The 20,942-nt window shown below is 38.9% G+C and overlaps 1 protein-coding gene across 4 annotated transcripts in view; it reads left to right on the forward strand.

The window, feature by feature from the left end:
• Positions 1 to 264: 264 nt before the first annotated feature.
• The window catches only part of LOC121656570, a 70,571-nt gene continuing 49,893 nt past the window's right edge, over positions 265 to 20,942 (forward strand). For 3 of the 4 annotated variants that reach the window (XM_042011624.1, XM_042011625.1, XM_042011626.1), the window contains exon 1: positions 266 to 454. In XM_042011624.1, coding sequence (XP_041867558.1) covers positions 427 to 454 — 28 coding nt within the window. In that variant the 5' untranslated portion in view covers positions 266 to 426. Of the gene's footprint in view, positions 455 to 20,942 lie in introns of all 4 variants that reach the window. The other variant, XM_042011627.1, reaches the window with a different exon arrangement.

Consider the following 20,942-nt stretch of genomic DNA (forward strand, 5'->3'; position numbering starts at 1 on the left):
GAGGAGGCTCACGCAGTCAGAAAAAAATGCCATAAACTTATTAAATTGACTATTAATTAAGGCTTAATTAACACCTTGGTTGGACATGTAGACTCTTTTTTTTTGTTGTTGTTATTTTTTACGCATTTTTAACGTCTGAAATATTTACACCAAAACGACGCATCAACGCTGCGTGAAAATTCGCGTGTTTTTGGTACTGGCGGCTTTCCATACACTAACGAGCACACATTCACGGACACACGCACACACCCTCTCTGTGTCTCTCATACGGAGGAGAGGAGGATAGTGAGGAAGACAGAGTGGATAAAGGAGGAGAAGAAGAGAAGGAGGAGAGTGAAAAGCGCAGAGAAAGAGATCCGGGGAGAAATGCTCGCTGGACGGATGGATTTTATTTTCCCCGACCTGTACGAGCCTCTGTAAAACAACATGGGCTGCATTGGATCCCGGACGATCAGTAAGGACGCCGCTTTATATTCTGCCATGTGGAGGGAGGGATGGATGGATGGATGGGTGAATTCGTGCAGAGAATAAAAAGACAGGAATACGTTGTAAAGAAGAGAAATGTATGAATACTTTTGCATGGAGTTGGAGCGCTTTAAAGAGTCTCTTTTCGTGTATGTGAGGTGTCTTTTTTTTTTAGGGTGCATTGCTTTTATAGTTTACTGTAGGGATTACTACAGTACCTTAATGTGTGCGTGCGCTTGGGGTGAGTGTTTGTAGGAGAGGCAGAAGAGACGGGATGTGAGCGGAATAAGATGTGGCTTGATGTTTTTGTCTCCACATGGATGACACCGGGTATGCAGGCGATGTGTGTGTGTCAGACAAGAAGAGAGACCTCCGCCTTGACATGAAACTAAGGTCATTGCATCCTGGGCGTCTGAGAAAATTCACCCCTTTCCTGTCTCCTCCTCCTCCTCCCTTCTTCCCCTCCTCATCTTTTCTTCCCCTTTATCCTTCCCCTCAGTCCTCTCCTCTTGTCTCTCTACTGTGCGTCACGCAGCGACGTAATATATTGAAGATGCAGGCTGTGCACACCGGGCATCTCTTACACGCGCACACGCAGGCTGGCACACAGGGTTATGAACAGGGAGGCTCGGAGATTTACTCGTGCAGGATGACTCAGAACCTGGCTCAGTAAACTCAGGTGTGAGCCTGAATGCTCTGCACATGTAGGTCAATTCTTCAAAGTCAATGGTGCTTTTCTGCACACACAATTTTCTACTATACTCTTTTGGACCCTTGACCTTAAGCATTAGACTCACTTTTCATCAGGTTTAAATGTCACCATATAGCCATTTTAACTGAATACATCTAATTGCAATGACAGTGTCTCTTATTAGTCAATATCTGTGTGGGTGGGCTCTAATGTCATATTTGTCTTCAGTTCCAGAAAGGTTGAGAGATGGGATTGTGTGCTGATATTGCTATTTTAGGTTAATTATTAAAACTGTCTAAACATATGAAGTCTGACTGACATTGATCCTATCTGTGCTGGAAGTAAAGCAGTAGTTGTTTAATTGGCTCTCTTGTGGCAAAACTCATGGATGTTTAAAGGAGATTTTAATAGCGGCTGGAAAAATGGCACCCACTCACCGGAAAGAAAATTGTTCACCTGCTGCATGATCCAGAAACACACTTTCTAGTTTCTGGGTTTCAGTATACACAAGCCTTTGGTGATAAGAAATACCACCCAGTCTGTTTCACATGTCTTTTTTCAAATGTTAACCTTGCAAAGCAGGTGGTTTCTGAGAAGAATTTCAAGATTACAATCACAAAAGAATCTGTTTATAGGCCAAGTGAAAATGTTTGGGAACAGTCAGCTTTTAATACTGGTAGCTAAGAGATTCTATGTAATGCCAGTCAACAATTGTACCTCCTGAAGAGGTTAGCATTGATGTTAATGTGCTGTAGCATCACTTCTATCTGAACTGGGGAGTATTTGTTCATCATAAGGGGGGGGGGGACAAAAAAAACAACACCAAAGGCTTTTTGAATGGAAAAGAATTGTTTCCTGATTGGATTCATCAACAATTTCTTTCTTTTTACTTTCTTTTCTTCTTTTTTCTTTTCTTATATAAAGCCTGGAATACCTCTGGAATATTATTAGTATACAGTGTTATGTAACATATATGAGGTAGTTAATGTTGTCTGGCAAAGGGCTGGGATTGAATAATCGCTGGCTTCTTCCAACTCCCTTTGGTAAAAAGTTTATTTACTTTTTTTCCTTTCTTTTTCCTGTTTTTCATTTGTCTTTATGTTCAAACAAAAACTTAAAATTAAGTTCAAAACAAGGTGTCATTAATATGAAAACCTTGTTAAAGCATTACTCAGAGATTCTGTACTTCAGTTACAAACTATATATGTATTTGTATATGTTTATGTGTGTATATATATATATATATATATATATATTTATATAGATGGATGGATGGATGGATAGATAGATAGATAGATAGATAGATAGATAGATAGATAGATAGATAGATAGATAGATAGATAGATAGATAGATAGATAGATAAGAAAAAGGCAAATAAAAACAGGTTAATAACATAATAGTGCAAGCAGTGAATTACAGTGCAGTGAGATAAGATCACAAAAGTAACTCTCTACTTGTGTAATATTCTTCATTTTTTATGTTAAGCCCTCAGCTGCTCTCACAAACATGTCAAAGCTTTCCTAACCAAAACCATTGAAGCTGATAGTGAGACCATCACTTTGGCAGCTTGGAAGAATTTAAGCCCATTTTGAATTAGCATAAAAACGTTATTCTAGAAGTGTCAATTAGTCAAGTGTGCAGGACCTTTTAGGTCTTGAATAACACAAGCAAAAAGTTATGTTCAGGAGCAATCAGTGCCTTCTTTAACAAGGTAGGCTTAGAAGTTTTTCCTTTGAAGTTTATGGGCGGTAAAGTTAAGTGCAGGTTTGCTTGGTTGTATCAGCATTTGCAGCCTAAACGGTCCAAGCTAATGGTGCGTCTTTGAGAAGACGTGTAAAACACCTAGATTAAATGCAAAAATAAACAGATTTATCAAATTTTCATACATAAAAAGTAAGATGTATAACTTGAATATATAAAAATAAAATCTTAAACTAACACGACTTTTAAAGAAAAGAAGGAAAACAAAATATTTCTTTCTCTCAACATCTAAACTTGCTCCTCCCAAAGACAGAAAGTACGTGATTTAAAACTTCTTTAACTCTTCCACAAACGCTTCCTCACAACATATTAAGATCCAAGGGATGCACTTCAAAGTGCTGTTCCAGGAAACATGGTCACCCCTGTGAAAGTGTGTATCATCAGTCAGTTCCCATTAAGTGTAGCATGCAGCTGGTGTCTCCTGCCTTCACATGCTCATATATGCAGACACACATTGTTGCAGAGTACTGTCACCCCCCCACCTCCTCTAATAATGCACCATCAAAGCCTCATCAGCTCCTTTATAAAAACAAATGGAGGCTGCCGGAGAATTTCAATAAAAGAAAGGAAGGGAGATGTGACCTTTGGTTGTCATTGAGCTCGGTGGGTGCATGGACGAATCTTGAAAAGGATCGTGATATTAGTAGCTGAGGACAGATTAGGATGGAGGTTTTTTTTTAAGGGAAAAAGCCTGAAGTGTGAAAGGTAAAAATAAATATTCTATTGTTTTCTTTTCCTCATATGTGGGTGTGTTCCCTTTGTTGTTGTTTTCTTTATTTTTATCTCATCCCCTTTGGCTGTTTCCCTCCCTACCATCCTCATCCTCTCATTATTTTTTTCCGTGTAAGAAGTAGATCAAAGCATATTATTGCACCAGATACGTGCTGGACATGATCTGCTCAGTTTGGAAATCGTTTCATTTCATATGCTCTCAGGTGAGGGTGACATCTGTAGTTAAATACACTTGGAAGAGACAGACCAGTAACGTGTGTTTATGGGGGAGAAAGAAGGACAGATGCCTGATTGTTGCATCATGTCATCAGACAGCGGCTTAACTGACAGTCCAGGATGCCTTATGCAAATTTATGCTTCTCCAATATCTATTTGATACAGTTTTATTTGAAAAATGCAAGTGAGCATCTGCTCTGTACTTTGGAAGTATTCACAATCAGATTCTTCATAAGAAGTCTGTAAGTACATGCTGATAAGAGGTGCTGCTTCATACTCTTCCTCTGACATATATGTTGCATTGTTCAATGATATGTTTGAATAAAGGTTTTGATGTCGAGACAAAAACATCCATCAGAGAGCTTGATCCATCTTTGTCAATGTGCTCCAAGCAAACCAAGTTCCAGACATGCCACTCCATTGTATTATTAGCTTATACATGCATGTATTTACTCTCCAGTAGAGAAACACTTGCTGTGAAGTACAGATGAGAACAGCAACAGGAGAAAGTACAATAATACTTATACTGATTACTCAGGACTGGCAATTTGTCAACAAACATGATGCATATGAAGTTAAGTTCCTTGAACATTTGAGACATGCACCCAAGTACCACAGACTTATATGACCTTTCAATAAATCAAAAACATGTTTTCCCCCTAATAATGTGGTAATTGGGAGTTGGTAAACACACAATGAGAGACATAGTAATCTTTGTACATAGTTTGTACAAATTTGGATTCCAGCACATTCTGCCTTCAAACATTTTCTATTTATTGAGCAGGATATCCAGATACAGATAATGAGTAAATGGAGTGTGGTCTTTCTTGGTTAACTGTAGAAAACATGGATAAAGTAAACACACTGTGACTGTTTGTTGGAAAGACGTCCGTAGCGTGATCGTAAAGATTTAGGTCATGTACAACATAGATAGCAAGCCAAGTCTGGTTTTAACAAAGAAGCCAGGCTGAAGTTGTCCTATGCTGTCCAGATCTAGTCCAGTTTTCATTCAGATTCTAATTTTAGGGTGTTTAGATTGAAATAATTATGTTTCCTGAAGACTTTTCAAAATCAAACCCAGTTCCATTCATAACCCTTTTAGCATGTTAATAAAGGTAGTTTAATACAGAAGTACATTTGTGGTAGACGGTATGTTTTTAAATCACTTGCAATACCAATATGGGATTTTGAAAATCAATAATAATAATAAAAAAAAACAGTAAACCAAAATTAAATTGTAAATATGAATCACTTTTAATAATTTTTTCCTATTTGGTCATTTTGACCAAAATTAAGCTTTTAGTCTTGATTGAGCATATTGACTTTTAGTACAAAAGCTCAGCTTTTATTTTATTTTATTTGATGCATTTTACTCATTTTATTTGACAACAATTTCTTTTCGATTTAATCAGTCTTACATATTTTAATTATTATAGCTTGTAAAGCACTTGGGCCAACTGAGATTGTCCATTCATCTTCATTTTCAACACTCATTTATTCCAATGCAGAGTTATGCTCAAATTCACTCCTAGGGAGAATTAAGATTCTCCAATTAACCTATCCAGCTTGGTTTTGGACCATGGGAGGAAGCCAGAGTACCCGGAGAGTACTCAGGCAAGCATGGGGAGAGCATGCAAATCTCTGCACAGAAAGGCCCCAGCCATGGTTTAAACCTGGAATTTACTTGAATTTACCTTACACTTTGAAACATGGCATATCAGAGATATAAAACTTAAATAATTAACTTTTTCATTGACCACTGGTAGAAGTACTGCAAACTACTTGCACCAAAAGGAGGATATACAGAAAATATTCCAGCTCTTTCAACAAATTTCTCCTTTCTAAAGTTGGAAGATAAAAAGAAAAAAAAAAAATTTTACTCACTTAAAATGAGCTACGTCCAGATTTTATGTACGAGTCATGATTAGAGATCATATAAGCTAAATTTGGTAGAAATTTAAACTGTTGCTTACACGATAGACTATCTACAAGGCACAAGCTGTTGTTTTGATCCTTAAATGCTAGCAGCGTGCTGCAAGTATAATGAGACATGTCAAAACGAAGCATCTGAACAGGAAGAAATACACTTATGAGAGATTTATTATGGGCACCATTATCTTCCGTGAGAGGAAATCTCTGTAAGAGGTTCTAAGAACCAAAACCCTCCAGTAAATCAGACTGAAGGGTTGAGCAAAAGTGTTACAAGCATCAGAGACAAACTGCATGACAGAGCTCTTCAAATCGGTCTGAGTGACAGGACAGTAGGCACCCCTCCCTCCAACTTATTGCCTGCAGAATATTTCCTGCTGTGCTTCTTCTGAGGAACATCTATTCTTATATTAGGCCTGAGTGAGAGTGGCTGCTGCTAAAAATAAACCGGGGTAAAACATGGAGGTCAATGAGAGACGAAGGGAAGGGGAGGGAAAATATTACAGTAAATACTGGTCAACAGCTGACTCTTTGTTATTCTTTATGTTGCATTCGTGTCTCAGATTTTATTTTCGGAGGTCTCTTCTGTCTGTTGATCTGGAAAAAAAAAAAGACTAGAATCTTTTAGCAAAAACAGCTCTGTTCTGTTTTTTTTTCCAATATTTCTATCAATTACTTCAACAACACTTCTGTATTACATTGGCTTGATGTTGCAGTAATCTATTGTTTCCCCTGCAGGGTGCCATTTAACGAAAGCATCACCACCTGTTATTACACTCGATTATCCTCCAGTTACGTTAGACCTGATATCTAGCAGTCACCACTCAGACAGCGGGAATTCACACTGAAAGTCTTTGCTTTCAGGCAGTCGTATCTCTTACTCCGCACTTTGCAGTAGGGGTTAGAAAGGCAATGCCTTCTGCAGAATCTACCACTAATTAGAAATGATCACACTGAAGAGGATTGAGGCACCAGCTGTCTGAGGCTCTGAAGCTCTCTAAGCTGTCACCTATCATATCACCATGTTTGAGAGATCTTCGCTGTAGATTTAAGACAAAATCTAAAATGCAAAGCTCTGTCTAAACTCAGCCTCATCTTCATCTCTCTGAAAATTTGGAAAATTTACAGATAATTGCGATATTTACTTTATTTTATAAGTGCACAACCAAACTCTTTCACAGCAAGGAATCTTATAAATTATAATTTATATGATAATAAGATTTAGAATTTATAGCCTGATTAGCTCTTTTTACAATGACGTATAACTTGTAAGGATTACAAGGACTTATACTAGCTTGCCTTAAGTTGTAATATAAATTTCACAGAAGTTCCTTTACATTTAACTAACTAATCAATTTGGCTGACAGGACCACATTAAAAGTGCTGCAGGGTAGAAACTTCAGGGGAATAATAGACACAAACAATGTCCCAGTAGAATTGTCCCAATAGAAACAGACAGGAATGAAAACAGTCCAGAATCCACGCTAGAGGAAAGATGATAATCTAGTGAAGAACAAAGAAAAATGTGCAGTATATGCACAGGGGTAGGAAATCAGAAATAAAAAGATGGGGAACCAACTCATCTGGATGCACAAAGATAAAGGCTATTTCAATATAAAGCAACAATAAGAAAAATTCTAGTTATGCAGAATAGGAGCTTTCCAAAAGCAGTGAACGCAATTAATCCAAGATTAACATAAAAAAAGGAAACCACAGATATGTGTTTCTCAATCCTGGTTCTCAGGACCCACTGCCCTGCATGTTTTAGAGGTAACCCTACTTTAACACACCTGAATGAAACAAAGGGCTCGTTAACAGACTTGGAAAGAACTGATGAGGATGCACGTTAATCTGAATCAGGTGTGTTGGAGTAGGAACATGTCTAAGACATGCAGGGCAGTGGGCCTCGAGGACCTGGAAACAACACCAAAAGCCACAGACAATGACATATTACACGCAAGACAGGAAGGAATATTCTGACACATAATTTTATTGTCTCAAGCTGGATTTATACTCGCGTACGGTAGGGCCAGCGCAGATGAAGCTGGTGAAAAGTGCTCTCGCACTCAAACGTAAGGTTACAGTGTCGTTGTCTCTCTTCTGTGGTTACCCCACAAGTTTGCTGAGAAGTTACAGAAATCAAGAAAAACGTAATCACAAACTGACTAATCAAAAAGGAGTACTTCCGTGTAACTACTGCAAGCATGGGTGCACTTCAGGTCTGGAAGAGGTACGCGTCTAGCCCACATGGACTTACACGGAGCAAACAAGCTGCAACTGAACTTACGCCGACACTGCACAAGTATAAAGCAGCTTATGACTCTCAGAAGTGAAAATGGAGTTTTTTGTATGGCACAGTGGCATTGCGATATTTAAGCAGGTATTGATGCCAAGATGTTGATTGGCATATATTGAATTATCGATTCCAAACGCCCATCCCTAGTTGTGTATACACATAACACTTAGGGATACCTATCAAGGCTGTTTGTTTCTCTCTACTCAATTTTTAAACTCACAAGTCAGTTTCTCATATCAGCTTCAAAATTCCAATAAATATAAATTTACAGAAAAATTTATATGAATATAAAGTAACTAAATACATTAAATCTCATTGAACTTTGTGCACTAAGTACAGTTAAAAGTCTGATTTGACTTCTTTTTCACTAACATTACATTGTTTAAGAGGCTATGATTAAGTTTTTACATCCCTGAAACAAATAACAGTTTTGTCATGACTTCAATGACAATTAAAAATTAAAAGTAAACAGTTTGTATTCCCGAGAAACTTTTACATTTTTAATACCTTTTTAATTTTCTTCCGTATTAAATAAAGAATTTTTATTTACTTTTTATTTAATTTCATTCTGGACAAACACAGCTTCCAGCAACTGTTCCCAATCCAGCAGATCTTCCTCCAAATCCAAGCCAGCGGCTGATGCTCAGCAACGCTTCATGGAGGCCTTTTAAGGACGCACATCTTGCTTACAGGGTTTCACTGTTTTTCTGTCACTGAAGACAGATAATGAAGCCCACAAACACTACATAGAAAAGCACAAGTTACAGTAAATGACAGCTTAAAATCAGGTGTTTGTGAATACTGCTGGCTTTGTTATTTTAAACATTTAAAATTAGGTATGTTTAAAGTTAAGAAAAAATTCTTTAAATGATGCATTAATAATGGGAATTGGAACAGATTTCAGAGAATTAAATTACAATTCTGAATAACTGTCACCACCAATAATTACATTTCCAGAGTGAAAAATGTCTATAAGATGAAAGAAAAGATGCTTAAGCTGTTATAACTCAGGGATTTGGTCTTACAGCTGTCACACTTCAGCCTCTTAGACCAGGAATATTACTTGTAAGTACATACTTGAGTGGTTATGTTGGCAAACTCATGTATCCTACTTTTTGGTTATGCACCACCTCAGCTGTTTCCAGTTTATGCCAGTGAACAAACTTGTGACTCAATGGCATTTTTCCAGATATAAGATCCCTCTACAGATTAAACTAATTCTTAAAGAGGAGTTATTCCCAGTTTCCCCTTGTGGATTTCCACCACAGTTGTTGTCTTCAATGATGGAGACACTTTACCAGTTATCCTTCATTCTTCTTCATTGGACACTAGCAACACACTCCATTTTACCCTCTAGTGACACTATACAGCTGTGTTTGTTTACTTCGAACCCAAAGTACAGGCTAAGGTTTGTTACTGATAATCATGGATTGGCAGGATTGGATGGATTTGAGCTTCAACCATCAATGCTCTGTACAGATAAACTTATTTCCACACCAAACCCTTTGCATCATGACCTGTATCATATGCACTCCACCCAGACTCCACTTCTGAATATTGCTAGGGTTCATTTAGAGTGAAGGGTTTTTTAATGCGTACTCGTGTTAGCACCAACTGTATAGAAAGTCCAGCCCCAGTTAACCAAACTTTTTTCCAGGAAATCACTGGGCTTCATGTGGGAAAAGGACAGAGCTGATTGTTTCATCTTTGTCATGATGCAACAATAGATGGCTCCATGACGAGGTCGAGTGACTAGAGATAAGCAGCTAGATGGTAATTTAGATAGAAATATTCAGACATAAATGTGAGAACTATAGTCACTATTAAAAAGTGTCTATCAATATTACAAGGACGTTGGTATTGACATTTATGCATTATACAGTATTTGTTTTTGCTATCTGAGATGTAATGTGATCCCTCAGTCTGCAAGTGCAGTGTTGTTTTGGCTTATGGGTTTCGGTTGGCAGCAGACATCGTCAGAGTGAGACACTGAGAGTAAAGAACACACTCACAGTTTGGCATTCAGCAGCTTGATTTCCACATAAATAAACACAGGTTGGATGATTCAAGTCGCATCTGATGTGACACTCTGGCCTGTGCGGTCATCTGCGTATTCAACAGGATCAGAGTTCTGCTGGCTTTATTTTTAGCTGTATCGATTCAGGCCAGAAATGGAAAACGAAGGTGACGCCTCCTTTGGGCTAGTCTTTTTTTGAGTCTCTCGTTTCCCGTTTTCTTCTCTAAATTTGTATTGCAGTGACTCTAGCTTCAGGTTCTCGACATGGAAGCCCGATGCTGCCAGATGCATTTAGGAAGCAGCTTTGATAGACACTAAAAGCCGCTCTGAGCAATTTTACTATTTATATATGGCACCTAAAAGTAATAGCTTGAGTTTCAATTTTGGAAAATTGTGCAAAGTCATGTCAGTAAACTGTATATCAAAATGAAAAATTATTTAAAAAAAAGCATTTAGTTGAATTATATGAACTTACAAAAGTTCATGCTCATACAGAGTAAGATATCACGTGTAAAAGAGGGCTCGGTTTGAGCTCTGATGCAGACATCAGTGGCCAAAACTGTCCTCAGACATTTCTTAATTAATTGTCTCAGCCTACTTACCCCATCCAAGGTCACAGAGGGGCTGGAGTCTGTCCCAGCACAGATTGTGCTTTCATGAAGCAACCATCAAGACAAGCACTAAAGCTTATCTACTGGCTCATCACACACTTTGATAGCACAGAGTAGCTCTCATGGTCATACTGTCTGGTCTGTTTATCACTTATTAACTCTGACAGGGACAGTTAGTCTTGTTAGTCTTTGACTGATAATTAAAATGAAAAAAATTACAATTTTCCCTGATTTAACTTTCAAATAAATTTAATTGCTTGCAACATGTCTATAGACATGGACTAAATAAATGAGCCAAAACATTACAGCCACCATATCACAATTTATGATATTAGTCCTTCGTTTAGCACCAAGTCTCTTCTAACCTCTTAAAGCGTTATTTACTAAAAGTGAGAGATCACATCTACTGTTAAAGCCACAATACTAAACCTTTGTAGAGTTTTACACTTTGGTACCCTCTAACAAAGACTAATTCAGCATCTGTCTCACATCTTGTCCTTTTTTTTCAGCTCTCTCTAGCTAGTAAGTCAGTCAAATTGACTCTTGCTTTATCGCTTATCCCTTCTTTTTCTTGCTTCCTCTGACAATGTCGTCTTGCATTTCCTATCTTAATCAGCCATGTTGCATGTTTCCTGGGAAGACGTAATGTGCCATAAAACAAAACAGAGGTGTCACGTGATGCGCCAAGCTGGAATTTTTATTTTTTATTTTTCAGGTATGATTTCTCAGCCCTGTGAAACTGCAGGTCAACAGTGGCTTAAAGAATGTGCAAAATGAATGTTACCAACTCTTTGTCGTTATATACAACAACTCTAAATAAAGAAAAAAAAAGTGATTACCAACAAATTTAGTGACTTTTTCTGGTTTGTTTACATCTGCTTGCTAGCGTGTGACAAGTGCACAAAGCAAAACCCACATACACAAACCCAGCTAACAGCTAGAACGATAGTGGATTACAGAGTTGCGTTCATGCTGCAGAAGCTGCTGAATGTGCATTTGTCTTTTATTATTTACTGTATTTTGTACCTTGTTTTTATCAGTACAGTGACCTTTACTATTGAGAACAGCACCTATAAATAAAATGGATTATGATTATTATTATTATTATTATTTGTATTATCTGAATTTTACAGCAGAAGTTTTACCTCATTGTCAATCCACACAAACGTCTCCATTTATGCTTGATTCTCTACCATCTTCCTCTTTGATTGTTCTTTTTTTTAACATCAGATGAGTTTATAAGCATGCTCCATCACTTAATCTAAGTTGTTGTTGCATTTTTGTAACAGTATTGCAGAGACATGTACAGGCCTGGCATAGACAGCGTTTTCGTTTGTGTAGATGCACACATTTCTTGAAATGATTCAGTCTTTTTACTGTAAACGTTTTTAAAATTGTAATTGGTTGTGTGTATGTAGCCTTAAGGCTCATTTATACTCCCTTTTGTGTACATAAATAGATACATCCGTTTTAAAACGTCACTGACCTCATACTGTCATGCATTTTTTATGTTGGTATGGCGGCTATGCAGTCCACCAGAGGGCAGTGGAGAGTTCAGCTTTCCCTTCCAAGTTCTGAGTCGGTCTCATGGTAAACACGGTGATGATGGAGGAGATCATGATCATCAGAAAGAGAAATAAAAAGCAGCACAGTAGATGGCAGTGGTCTGTTTGGCCATTAAATACATTACAGCTTCTTTTTGTTCCTTTTGCTGATTGCACCGCCCTCGTGTATTCTGGTGGTACTACTTTGTTTACTACGTCAGGCTACGTATTTGCAAGCACAACAAAAATGGACCAAATTATGCATGTAAAGAACTCAGATGACAGATGGGAGTCTCCATATTCATCTTTAGAGTAGAGCATAAAGTAAATAGGTATATAGTCAGTTAGAAGGTGACTTAAGGGGTCTGGTACCCACAAAAATGTTTTGTGGGTAACAATTACAGATATAATTTCACAAGTACGGGTAGATACTTATTTACTGAGGGTACGTTGGGGGTGACAATAGGATTTTTTTTCTTTCTCCTTTTCTATCTTATTTTTGTGGACAAGTGTTTTACTTATCAGGCGCTGGGGCCTCCTTTACTGCGAAGCCTTGCAAGAGTTTTTCCAAACCTTGTGCTTATTGCGAGGAATGTTCTCGCCATCACGGCGTCCAGTGCAGCAAGTTTGAGAGATTTTTCCGCTGCTGGTTATTTGATTTAGGAACAGAGAACACAGCTGAAACCAGGGATGGTGAATGATATCTTGTTTATGCAGCAATCTCCCAATCAAATAAATAAAGCCCCCAACTGGCAAAATAGCAGAGACTATAGGGAGGCAACCTCGTGTTTCAGTGCAATATGGGAGTTATGCAGAACACAAGTTTTTCTGAACACATGCTTTGTTTTTCAGCAAGACTGTAAATTTCACCCTATTTTAAGCGTAGAATGAAGTGTAGCTTGATGACAATTTCCCTCTGGGATAAATAAATTATTTTTCATTTCATTTAATAAAATTAGTCACTCCAAGTCACCGTCCTGAAATTACTCACAAACATGCCATGTTTGACCTTGTCAACATGGCTGATGCTGAGTTTTTTATTTTAAAGCATTTATCGACCAATACAGATTATGTGTCTTTTATTATTGTGCATCCCTGGTTTTCCCTATGGACCAATGTCTGGCATTTACAGTTGCTTAATGCATGAGGCCATTACGAGAGGAAGGAGGTGAAGATATGAATTCTAGTGCACAATGAACATCCTAGTGCACCATGTACAAAGTTACGCATAAATATTGAAAATAAAAAATATATGAAAGCTGAATCATCCATATTTTTGTCCCTGTTTGCATTTCTCTGAGTGTGAAGTGACAAACAGCCTGTGATGTTGATCCACAGTGAAGTCTTGAGTCTGACTCACCTCTGCTTCAGTGGTGGATGCTCTGAGCTGACACCAAGCACTCTGCTTGCTATGATTTGTTGAAGTAATCCATCCATCCATCCATCCATCCATCCATCCATCCATCCATCCATCCATCTATCCATCCTCGGCCATGCATGTCATGCTGAATAATACATTTTGCTTGATGAACATTACAACACAACAAGTTTTAGTCATTCAGAGAGAAAGAAGCTCATGCAGAAACACTCTAAGTAAAGAAAATTGTGTTTATAGAAGGCATATTATGCTTATTTCTTTTTTTTTATATGTGTTGACTTCTGAAAAATGCAGCTTGTAAGTTAGAAACCTCAGTTACTTTAAGTTAGGAGCATATAGCAAGAACTTCAGTATTTTTTATTTATTTTAAACACAGAACATAACACAGCTCAACAGTAACATTGCATGAGTGAAGGCAGCAGTGTTAGATTGAGTTAAGAAATGTGGACCCAAAAAGGATTCTTGACAAAGAAACAGATCAAAAATGTTAATTCTCAAGCACATGATATACAATAATCTAAAAAGCTTGATGTCATAGAGACCAGGAAAACACAAGGATAAGGAGAAACATTGTCCATCAATGACAATTATTTGTGCTGTAAACCAATGGGGAACTGAGCTGATGTGATGAGTTAGCAAATAATTTCTAATGTTATAGAAATACAGAAAAATACATATTAGTGTGACAAAAATAAAGATGGTTGTTTACCTCTCCAATAAAATAGATAAATAAAAACAGGACATGAAGTGGAACCTAATGGTCAAGGAATGGCTGGAAGGCACATTTAAAAAAGTACCTATCCAGATATGTCAGTGCAGGGAGGGGAACTCAAGCAATACTGAATGAAAGATGAATGATAGAATTAGCAAACAAGACTTACAATGCACAGTTCCTGTCTCTTTTGGGTTGTATGTCAGTGAGGCATCATGATTGATCCTACAAATACCAGTGTCTTGGCAGCCTGATACTGATGGAGATGTACAGTAGACGTATCTGTGTGGAGTGAACCCGTCTGCTATCAATCTCACATAATTCTGACAGCTTCTGCGTCACACCTCTTAGTATCCCAGTAAATAATCCTTCCATTCAAAATGACCACCACATGTTGTACCATGAGCTGCATCAGTAAATTCCTGGATCTTCAACAAAACAAACAGAATCCAGGCAGGCGCTGTCTACCAGCTTTCTATCTTTGTTTAGACTCTGTAAGTCGGAAAAACTGTTGGCTTGTATTCACGGCAGAATTTCATCTCAATATCTCTGCACTGAGATTGGCTTAAATGTAAGCCTGTATTCCACAGATGCACACACATTCTTGTGCACACACGAAACTAAACCAACCACTGCATGTAAAAAGGAATAAGTCATTCCAAAAAGGCTCCATGTCATCAGTTATTTGAAACTACTTCGGTTTTACACCTTGGACTCGGACCAAGTAATGACACGTTGCTAAATTAGTTGAAAGGTTCTTTCTACCAAGGGTGGGAGAAAAACCAAAAACAGAGACATGCTGCTGAGTGGGAGAAATGACTGCAGACTACTCAGACGGCACTTAAAAAAATTCTCAGCTGTCTAAATATATTGTTTATTTTGAAGTGTTTACATAGCATTTTTTAAGATAGAAAAAAAATCCATTAAAACTGGAAACTGAACTTTGTATGAAAAAAATTGGAGATTTAATTATTTGGTCATATCACCCAGTCCTACTATTACCCGTTTGGTGCAGCAATTAGCACAAAGTTATTCACGTCTTTATCTCGCTTCACAGTCAACAGCAGAATTAGTTGTTTCACCTTGGCAGAGAAGATTTGGCAAGTTTTTCCGTGGGTGTAACTCAATAAAACTCAACTTCCATTCCTTAATGTGGGACCATTTAAAAAGGAAATAAATTGGCTTTTCAGCAGTATAAATTTTATTGCCAAGAAGCATTGTTATAACAAAGAAATAATTGACTAAACACGAATATCCTCCTTTACTGTGTTAAGTGTTAATGTGTTCTTCAAACATTGTGACATGTGGTATGCCACATTTTGTTTTAGCTTTACAGACCATGGTATTTTAAACTATGATTTAAAGGTTCACTTTGTAAATTAGTCCATTCATTCATTTTTACACACTTACTTCAATTCAGGGTCGCAGAGGGCTTGAGTCTGTCCCAGCAATTAGACAGGCAAGCAGCAGGGCACACCCTGGACAGGTCACCAGGCCATCGTAGGGCCAACACACAGACAGACACAGACAGCCATTCACACTCATATCCACTCCTAGGGAGACTTTAGAGTTTAACCTAACATGCATCTCTTTGAATGGCGGGAGGAAGCCGGAGAACCTGGAGAGAACCCACAAAAACACAGAGAGAACAGGCAAACTCCACACAGAAAAGCTGTTGTTCAAATCCCTCCTCGCTTTGTAAAATGATGCATAAATGCTAGAAATAAAAAATACATTGGACATTTTTTTGTTCAGCCATGGTATTCCAGTTTACTCCCACAGTCTAAAGACATGCATGTTAGTCCTGTGATTGACAGGTGATGTACTGGATGTGTCTCTGGTTTTCATTTTGGAAATCTTGTTATTTTACCTAGATGTATTTATATTTCAACTATTGTTGCTGTGGCCGTCACTCATGTTTAACTGTGTTCATTTCTTAAATGAACTGACAGTTCATTCACTATCTTATACATTTCAGGGCTTGACAAGTACCATTGCTCCAATATTTTTCACTTTATTTCTGGGGAGTTTCTGATCAGAAGGCATTCACAACATAGTTGGCACTACAATATGGTACCAACTATAGTTTAGACATAGAGGCAAGAGGTGAAAATTTACATTTACTCTGTATCAAACTCTAGTGGTTTCTCAGCCATTTTCCAAAAGTAGAAGCTTCTTAACAGCTGTTCTTATTCTGCTCTGTCAGAGTTGGTATCGGCTTTCACAGGAAAGCCCTCTTCCCTCCCCATTTCTAAAATATTGACCGTGTTACCTCTGCTGAGTGACCAACAGAAAGATGTGCTTGTAGATAAACACAAATGCGCATTTAAAGATGGATTGTGTGATCTGGCTATGGAGCCAGGAGGTGACACATCCTAGTAAGGCGAATTTTTAGTGATTTTGATTTACAGGTGGCCATGAACTTGACTGACCTGAAGAACTTGAGGAACACCAAGTGTTTTTGATGTTACACAGTCCTACCATGAACTAATCTTACAATTTTATTTATGATGTCACAACAGCATGGACATCCAGTTAATTAAAAAGCTGCAGTGGGAACATACCTGCTGCTGAAACGGCCTGCACTGCTGGTTTCAGCATGTAGGACCCGACTGCAGAGACTGGCTCCCATTCAGGCAACAGGGCATTAGTGAGGTTCAGCACTGATGAAGGGCGATAAGACCCGAGTTTCATTTCATTCTAAAATAGAATGAACTTGATCTGTGCTGGCCAGTTAATCTTCCTCCCACATCAAACTAGGGAAAAAGGTCTTTATAGCCCTGGATTTCCACACAGGGAGTTGACATTTCCACTAAGTTTGGAACATGCAACAATCAAGTTTGCTAATATATTTTTTTATTTTTTTATATTAAATATAGCAAATTTCAAGTTTAGCACAGCAAATCAAAAATAATTGCACCTGACTCTAAATTAAACATCAACATGTTGCATTTTGGTCTTAGAGTACATTTATCCTTAGTTTCTCATGCTGGATTACTCTCTCCCTGGACTTTAGTTGGACTTGTTTAATTACTTTCTCTGCCAGGTTTTGTTAATTAGTCAAAAAGTGCAACAAAATCAATATTACTGTCAGGAAACAAGAAATTATATTTTGTGAAACAACATTTTATGCAGGAAAAATGTCTGTTCTGTCCTAACTGAGAGGAGACACTGGACTGAAATGGACTCCTTTACACATAGTTTTGTTTAAAGCAAAACATTTCTCCATTGTCATTAAATCTGCAGGGATCAGCTATGCTGTACTTGAATTCAGAAATCACAAAGCAGAAGCACTAAAATAAAGACATGAAATGAAAGTCGAGAATCTTGGTTACTGTGAAGGTTAACAGCTCCAGGGCTGCAAGATGTAACAATCCTCATGTGGTACTTAGACAAATTTCTAACATGCACAACAATCCCCCTATTGGTTTGATTGCTGGTGGCATCTGTAGGTAGGTAACTACACCCCTTACGTTTTGCGTAACTCCACCCACTGCCAAATTTGAAAAATGCCAGTAACTGCAAGGGGTGGGGTTGGAGGTGTGGGGTGATCAGCTAGCGGAAAGTGGGCGGGTCGGGATACACAGCCAGAAATGATTGACAGACAGCAGCTCGGCTCACTGGCAAGATGGAAAGCAAGATTTACAAAGCACCTACACCACAGATCGGTCTTTGAGGTGGAAGACTTTTCCCTCCTGAATCTTCTCAGCTACACATGAACAAGGTGGTCCTGAACTGTATCAGTCTGAGCCATTAGCTGTTACACTGGCCTGTCAGCAACTCCAGCAGCTCTGGAAAGCTGTGGAGACTCGCGGCAGGTCGTGGCAGCTGCTGGAAGTGCTGTTGTAAGTGGCCATTGCCACGATTTGAGCTGCTGTCTGTCGCCAGATGAGGATCAGCAGGTAAAGAATTAAAGTCCGGTGTTACTTTTGCACCCCTCAAAAGCACAAATCTGTCCCATTGCAGCAATATTTCATCTGAAGCTCTGTGAAAGAATAGAAGTGTAAAACTATAAAATTTACACCATTTCACCATTCATATGCATTGGTGGGTGCGGTTTTATATGCCTGCAAGGCAAGGACCAGCCCATCTGCATCTGGAGGGAGGGGGCTGTGAGGTTCTTAAAATTTCTTATTTCTTCTTTTCTACTAGCTAGTAGGAAGCTGGTACTAGGTAGTGTAGCTCATCTAGCATGGCATATTAATGAACACTGTGGCAAGGTTTGCTGTGTCAAGTGGCACAGTTTGGAGGAAAAACCAGGGGATAGGCCAGTTTACCAGGAGATGTGAATGGGGTGCCAGAGGTCAACAACCTAGCAGTACGACCATGATCTGCTCCCTTTGTGCAAGGAGGAACACGCAGAGCACTGCCAAAACAACCTACAAAAATATCTCCATCAGGCCACTTATATGTATGTTTCTGCTCAAACTGTCAGACTCCATGTGCAGCCCAGCTGGCATTCACCACCAGGATTGGCAATTGGCGCCTGGTACACTTCATGGATAAGAGCGGGTTTAACGCTGAACACATGCAACAGACACAAGTGGGGCCTGTACCCACAATCCAACACTGTGAACACCAGGATTAGCAGCCTGGCCACTGGTGCTCTGTGCTCATCACAGCAGGTTCACATTGAGCACATGTGAGAGTCTGGAGACACTGTGGAGAACGTTCTGCTGCCTGCAACATCCTCCAGCATGACTGGCAGTGAGTTACTGATGGTCAGGGGATGCATATCCTTGGAGTGCCGCACGGCCACCATGTGTTAGCCAGAGGTACCCTGACTGCCATTAGGTACAGGCATGAGATCCTCAAACCTGTTGTAAGACCATATGCAGCTAAAGTGGGACCTGGATTCCTTCTGATGCAAAACAATGCTCGGCTTCATGGGGCTGGAGTGTGTCAGCAGTTAATGCTTAACGAAGGCATTGATGCTATGGACTGGCCTGCCATTCACCAGACCTGAATCCAATCGAGTGCCTTTGGGACATCACGTCTCATTCCATCCACCAAAGCCACATCGCACCACAGGGGTTGACTGATGCCCTGATCCAGGTCTGGGAAAAGATCCTTCAGGAGATTATCCATCATCTCATCAGGCATTGTAGAGAGTACATACAGTCATGTGGAGGCCATACACACTACTGAACCTCATTTTGACTTGTCTTAAGAAATTTCCACAGAAGTTGGGTCAGCTTTTGATCTTATCTTTCCATTTTTATTTTGATTATGATTCTGAATCCAGACCTCCATGGGTTAATGATTTAGATTCCCATTTATCATTCTTATGTTATTTTGTTCTCAATACACTCCACTATGTTATGAATAAAGATGTTCAACTGGAATATTTAATTAATCAAGATCAAAGATGTGTTAAGTTTGCCCTTTATTTTTTTCTTTGAGCAGTGTGATAATTATACAGTATCCCTTTCACAGTTAACACAAAGGGATGATTATATTCAATGAAATCTGAGTCATACTATATCCAGTATGTTTGTTTCAGTTCCAGTAAATGTATTTATTTTCATTACATGTTTCAGGGGGATAAATGTACGTTATCAAGGTGTGAGCATAATTGATATTTTCTGAGTTGACCAAAGTAATAAATGAACTGCACCTTATAAATTAATATGAACTAATGACAAAGATGACCAAGATATTACTTACATTAAAAGGCTTCTGCCACTTACCTCTGCTTCTAGTTAGGGGGTCTGGACCTTTCAGGAATGGGGGAGTTTCTCTCCCCTCTGTAGCGCCATGTTTTCTTTCACATGACTTTTCATCAGCTTGCTGTGTTACTGTTGTATCTTACAGCCTTCATGCAAATTAAACAGCTAGCTGCTGTTTCCTTGCTCCTCTTCTGCTCTAACACTTTTCTGCTCTGTCGATGTGCTGTTTGTGTGTGCTGCTGGCTGGTACCTGTCTGCTTGCTCGTTTACCTGGCACAGCTGAGTCACATGACGGTACAACTTCAAAACACAAGAGATGGGGGGCAAAATATGAGGAGGCCCCAGGTCACTTCTTTTTTAAAATGCAGCAGTACATGCACTGCATACAGGAACTAAACTGAAACTAGCAAATTAATCTTAATATACAGTCATACGATCAATAAGTATCAATACCAACATTGGTATCAATATTCAGATCAATCTGCCTACCACAAACAAACACACACACACACACACACACACACAGTCAGACAAAGAAATGAATGAACCCTAACTTGCTGTAGCGAGCAGGACTTCCTTAGTCTTTGGTGTCGGCTCAGAGCGTCCGCTACTGAAGCGGAGGTGAGTCAGACTCAAGATTTCACTTTGGATCAATGTCACAGGCTGTGTGTCACTTCACACATACACACAAAAACACGCAATGAGTTCCCAGAGCGATGGCAGCCGACAGGCGAGGGTTTGCCAGAGAGAGCTGTCAGGACCTATTGCTGCTGCGTCCCACAGCCCCACCATTCCTTAGACATTCGCTTGTGTGTGTGCTTCTGGGTACATGTGCAGGTGCATGTGTTTGTGTTCATGTTACTTTTTCTTCACTCTTTATACCCCTGCGCACTTCACAAACCACACTCTTTGAAAAATAT

The sequence above is a fragment of the Melanotaenia boesemani genome, chromosome 17, assembly GCF_017639745.1.
Source record: "Melanotaenia boesemani isolate fMelBoe1 chromosome 17, fMelBoe1.pri, whole genome shotgun sequence".
Classification (NCBI taxonomy): domain Eukaryota; kingdom Metazoa; phylum Chordata; class Actinopteri; order Atheriniformes; family Melanotaeniidae; genus Melanotaenia; species Melanotaenia boesemani.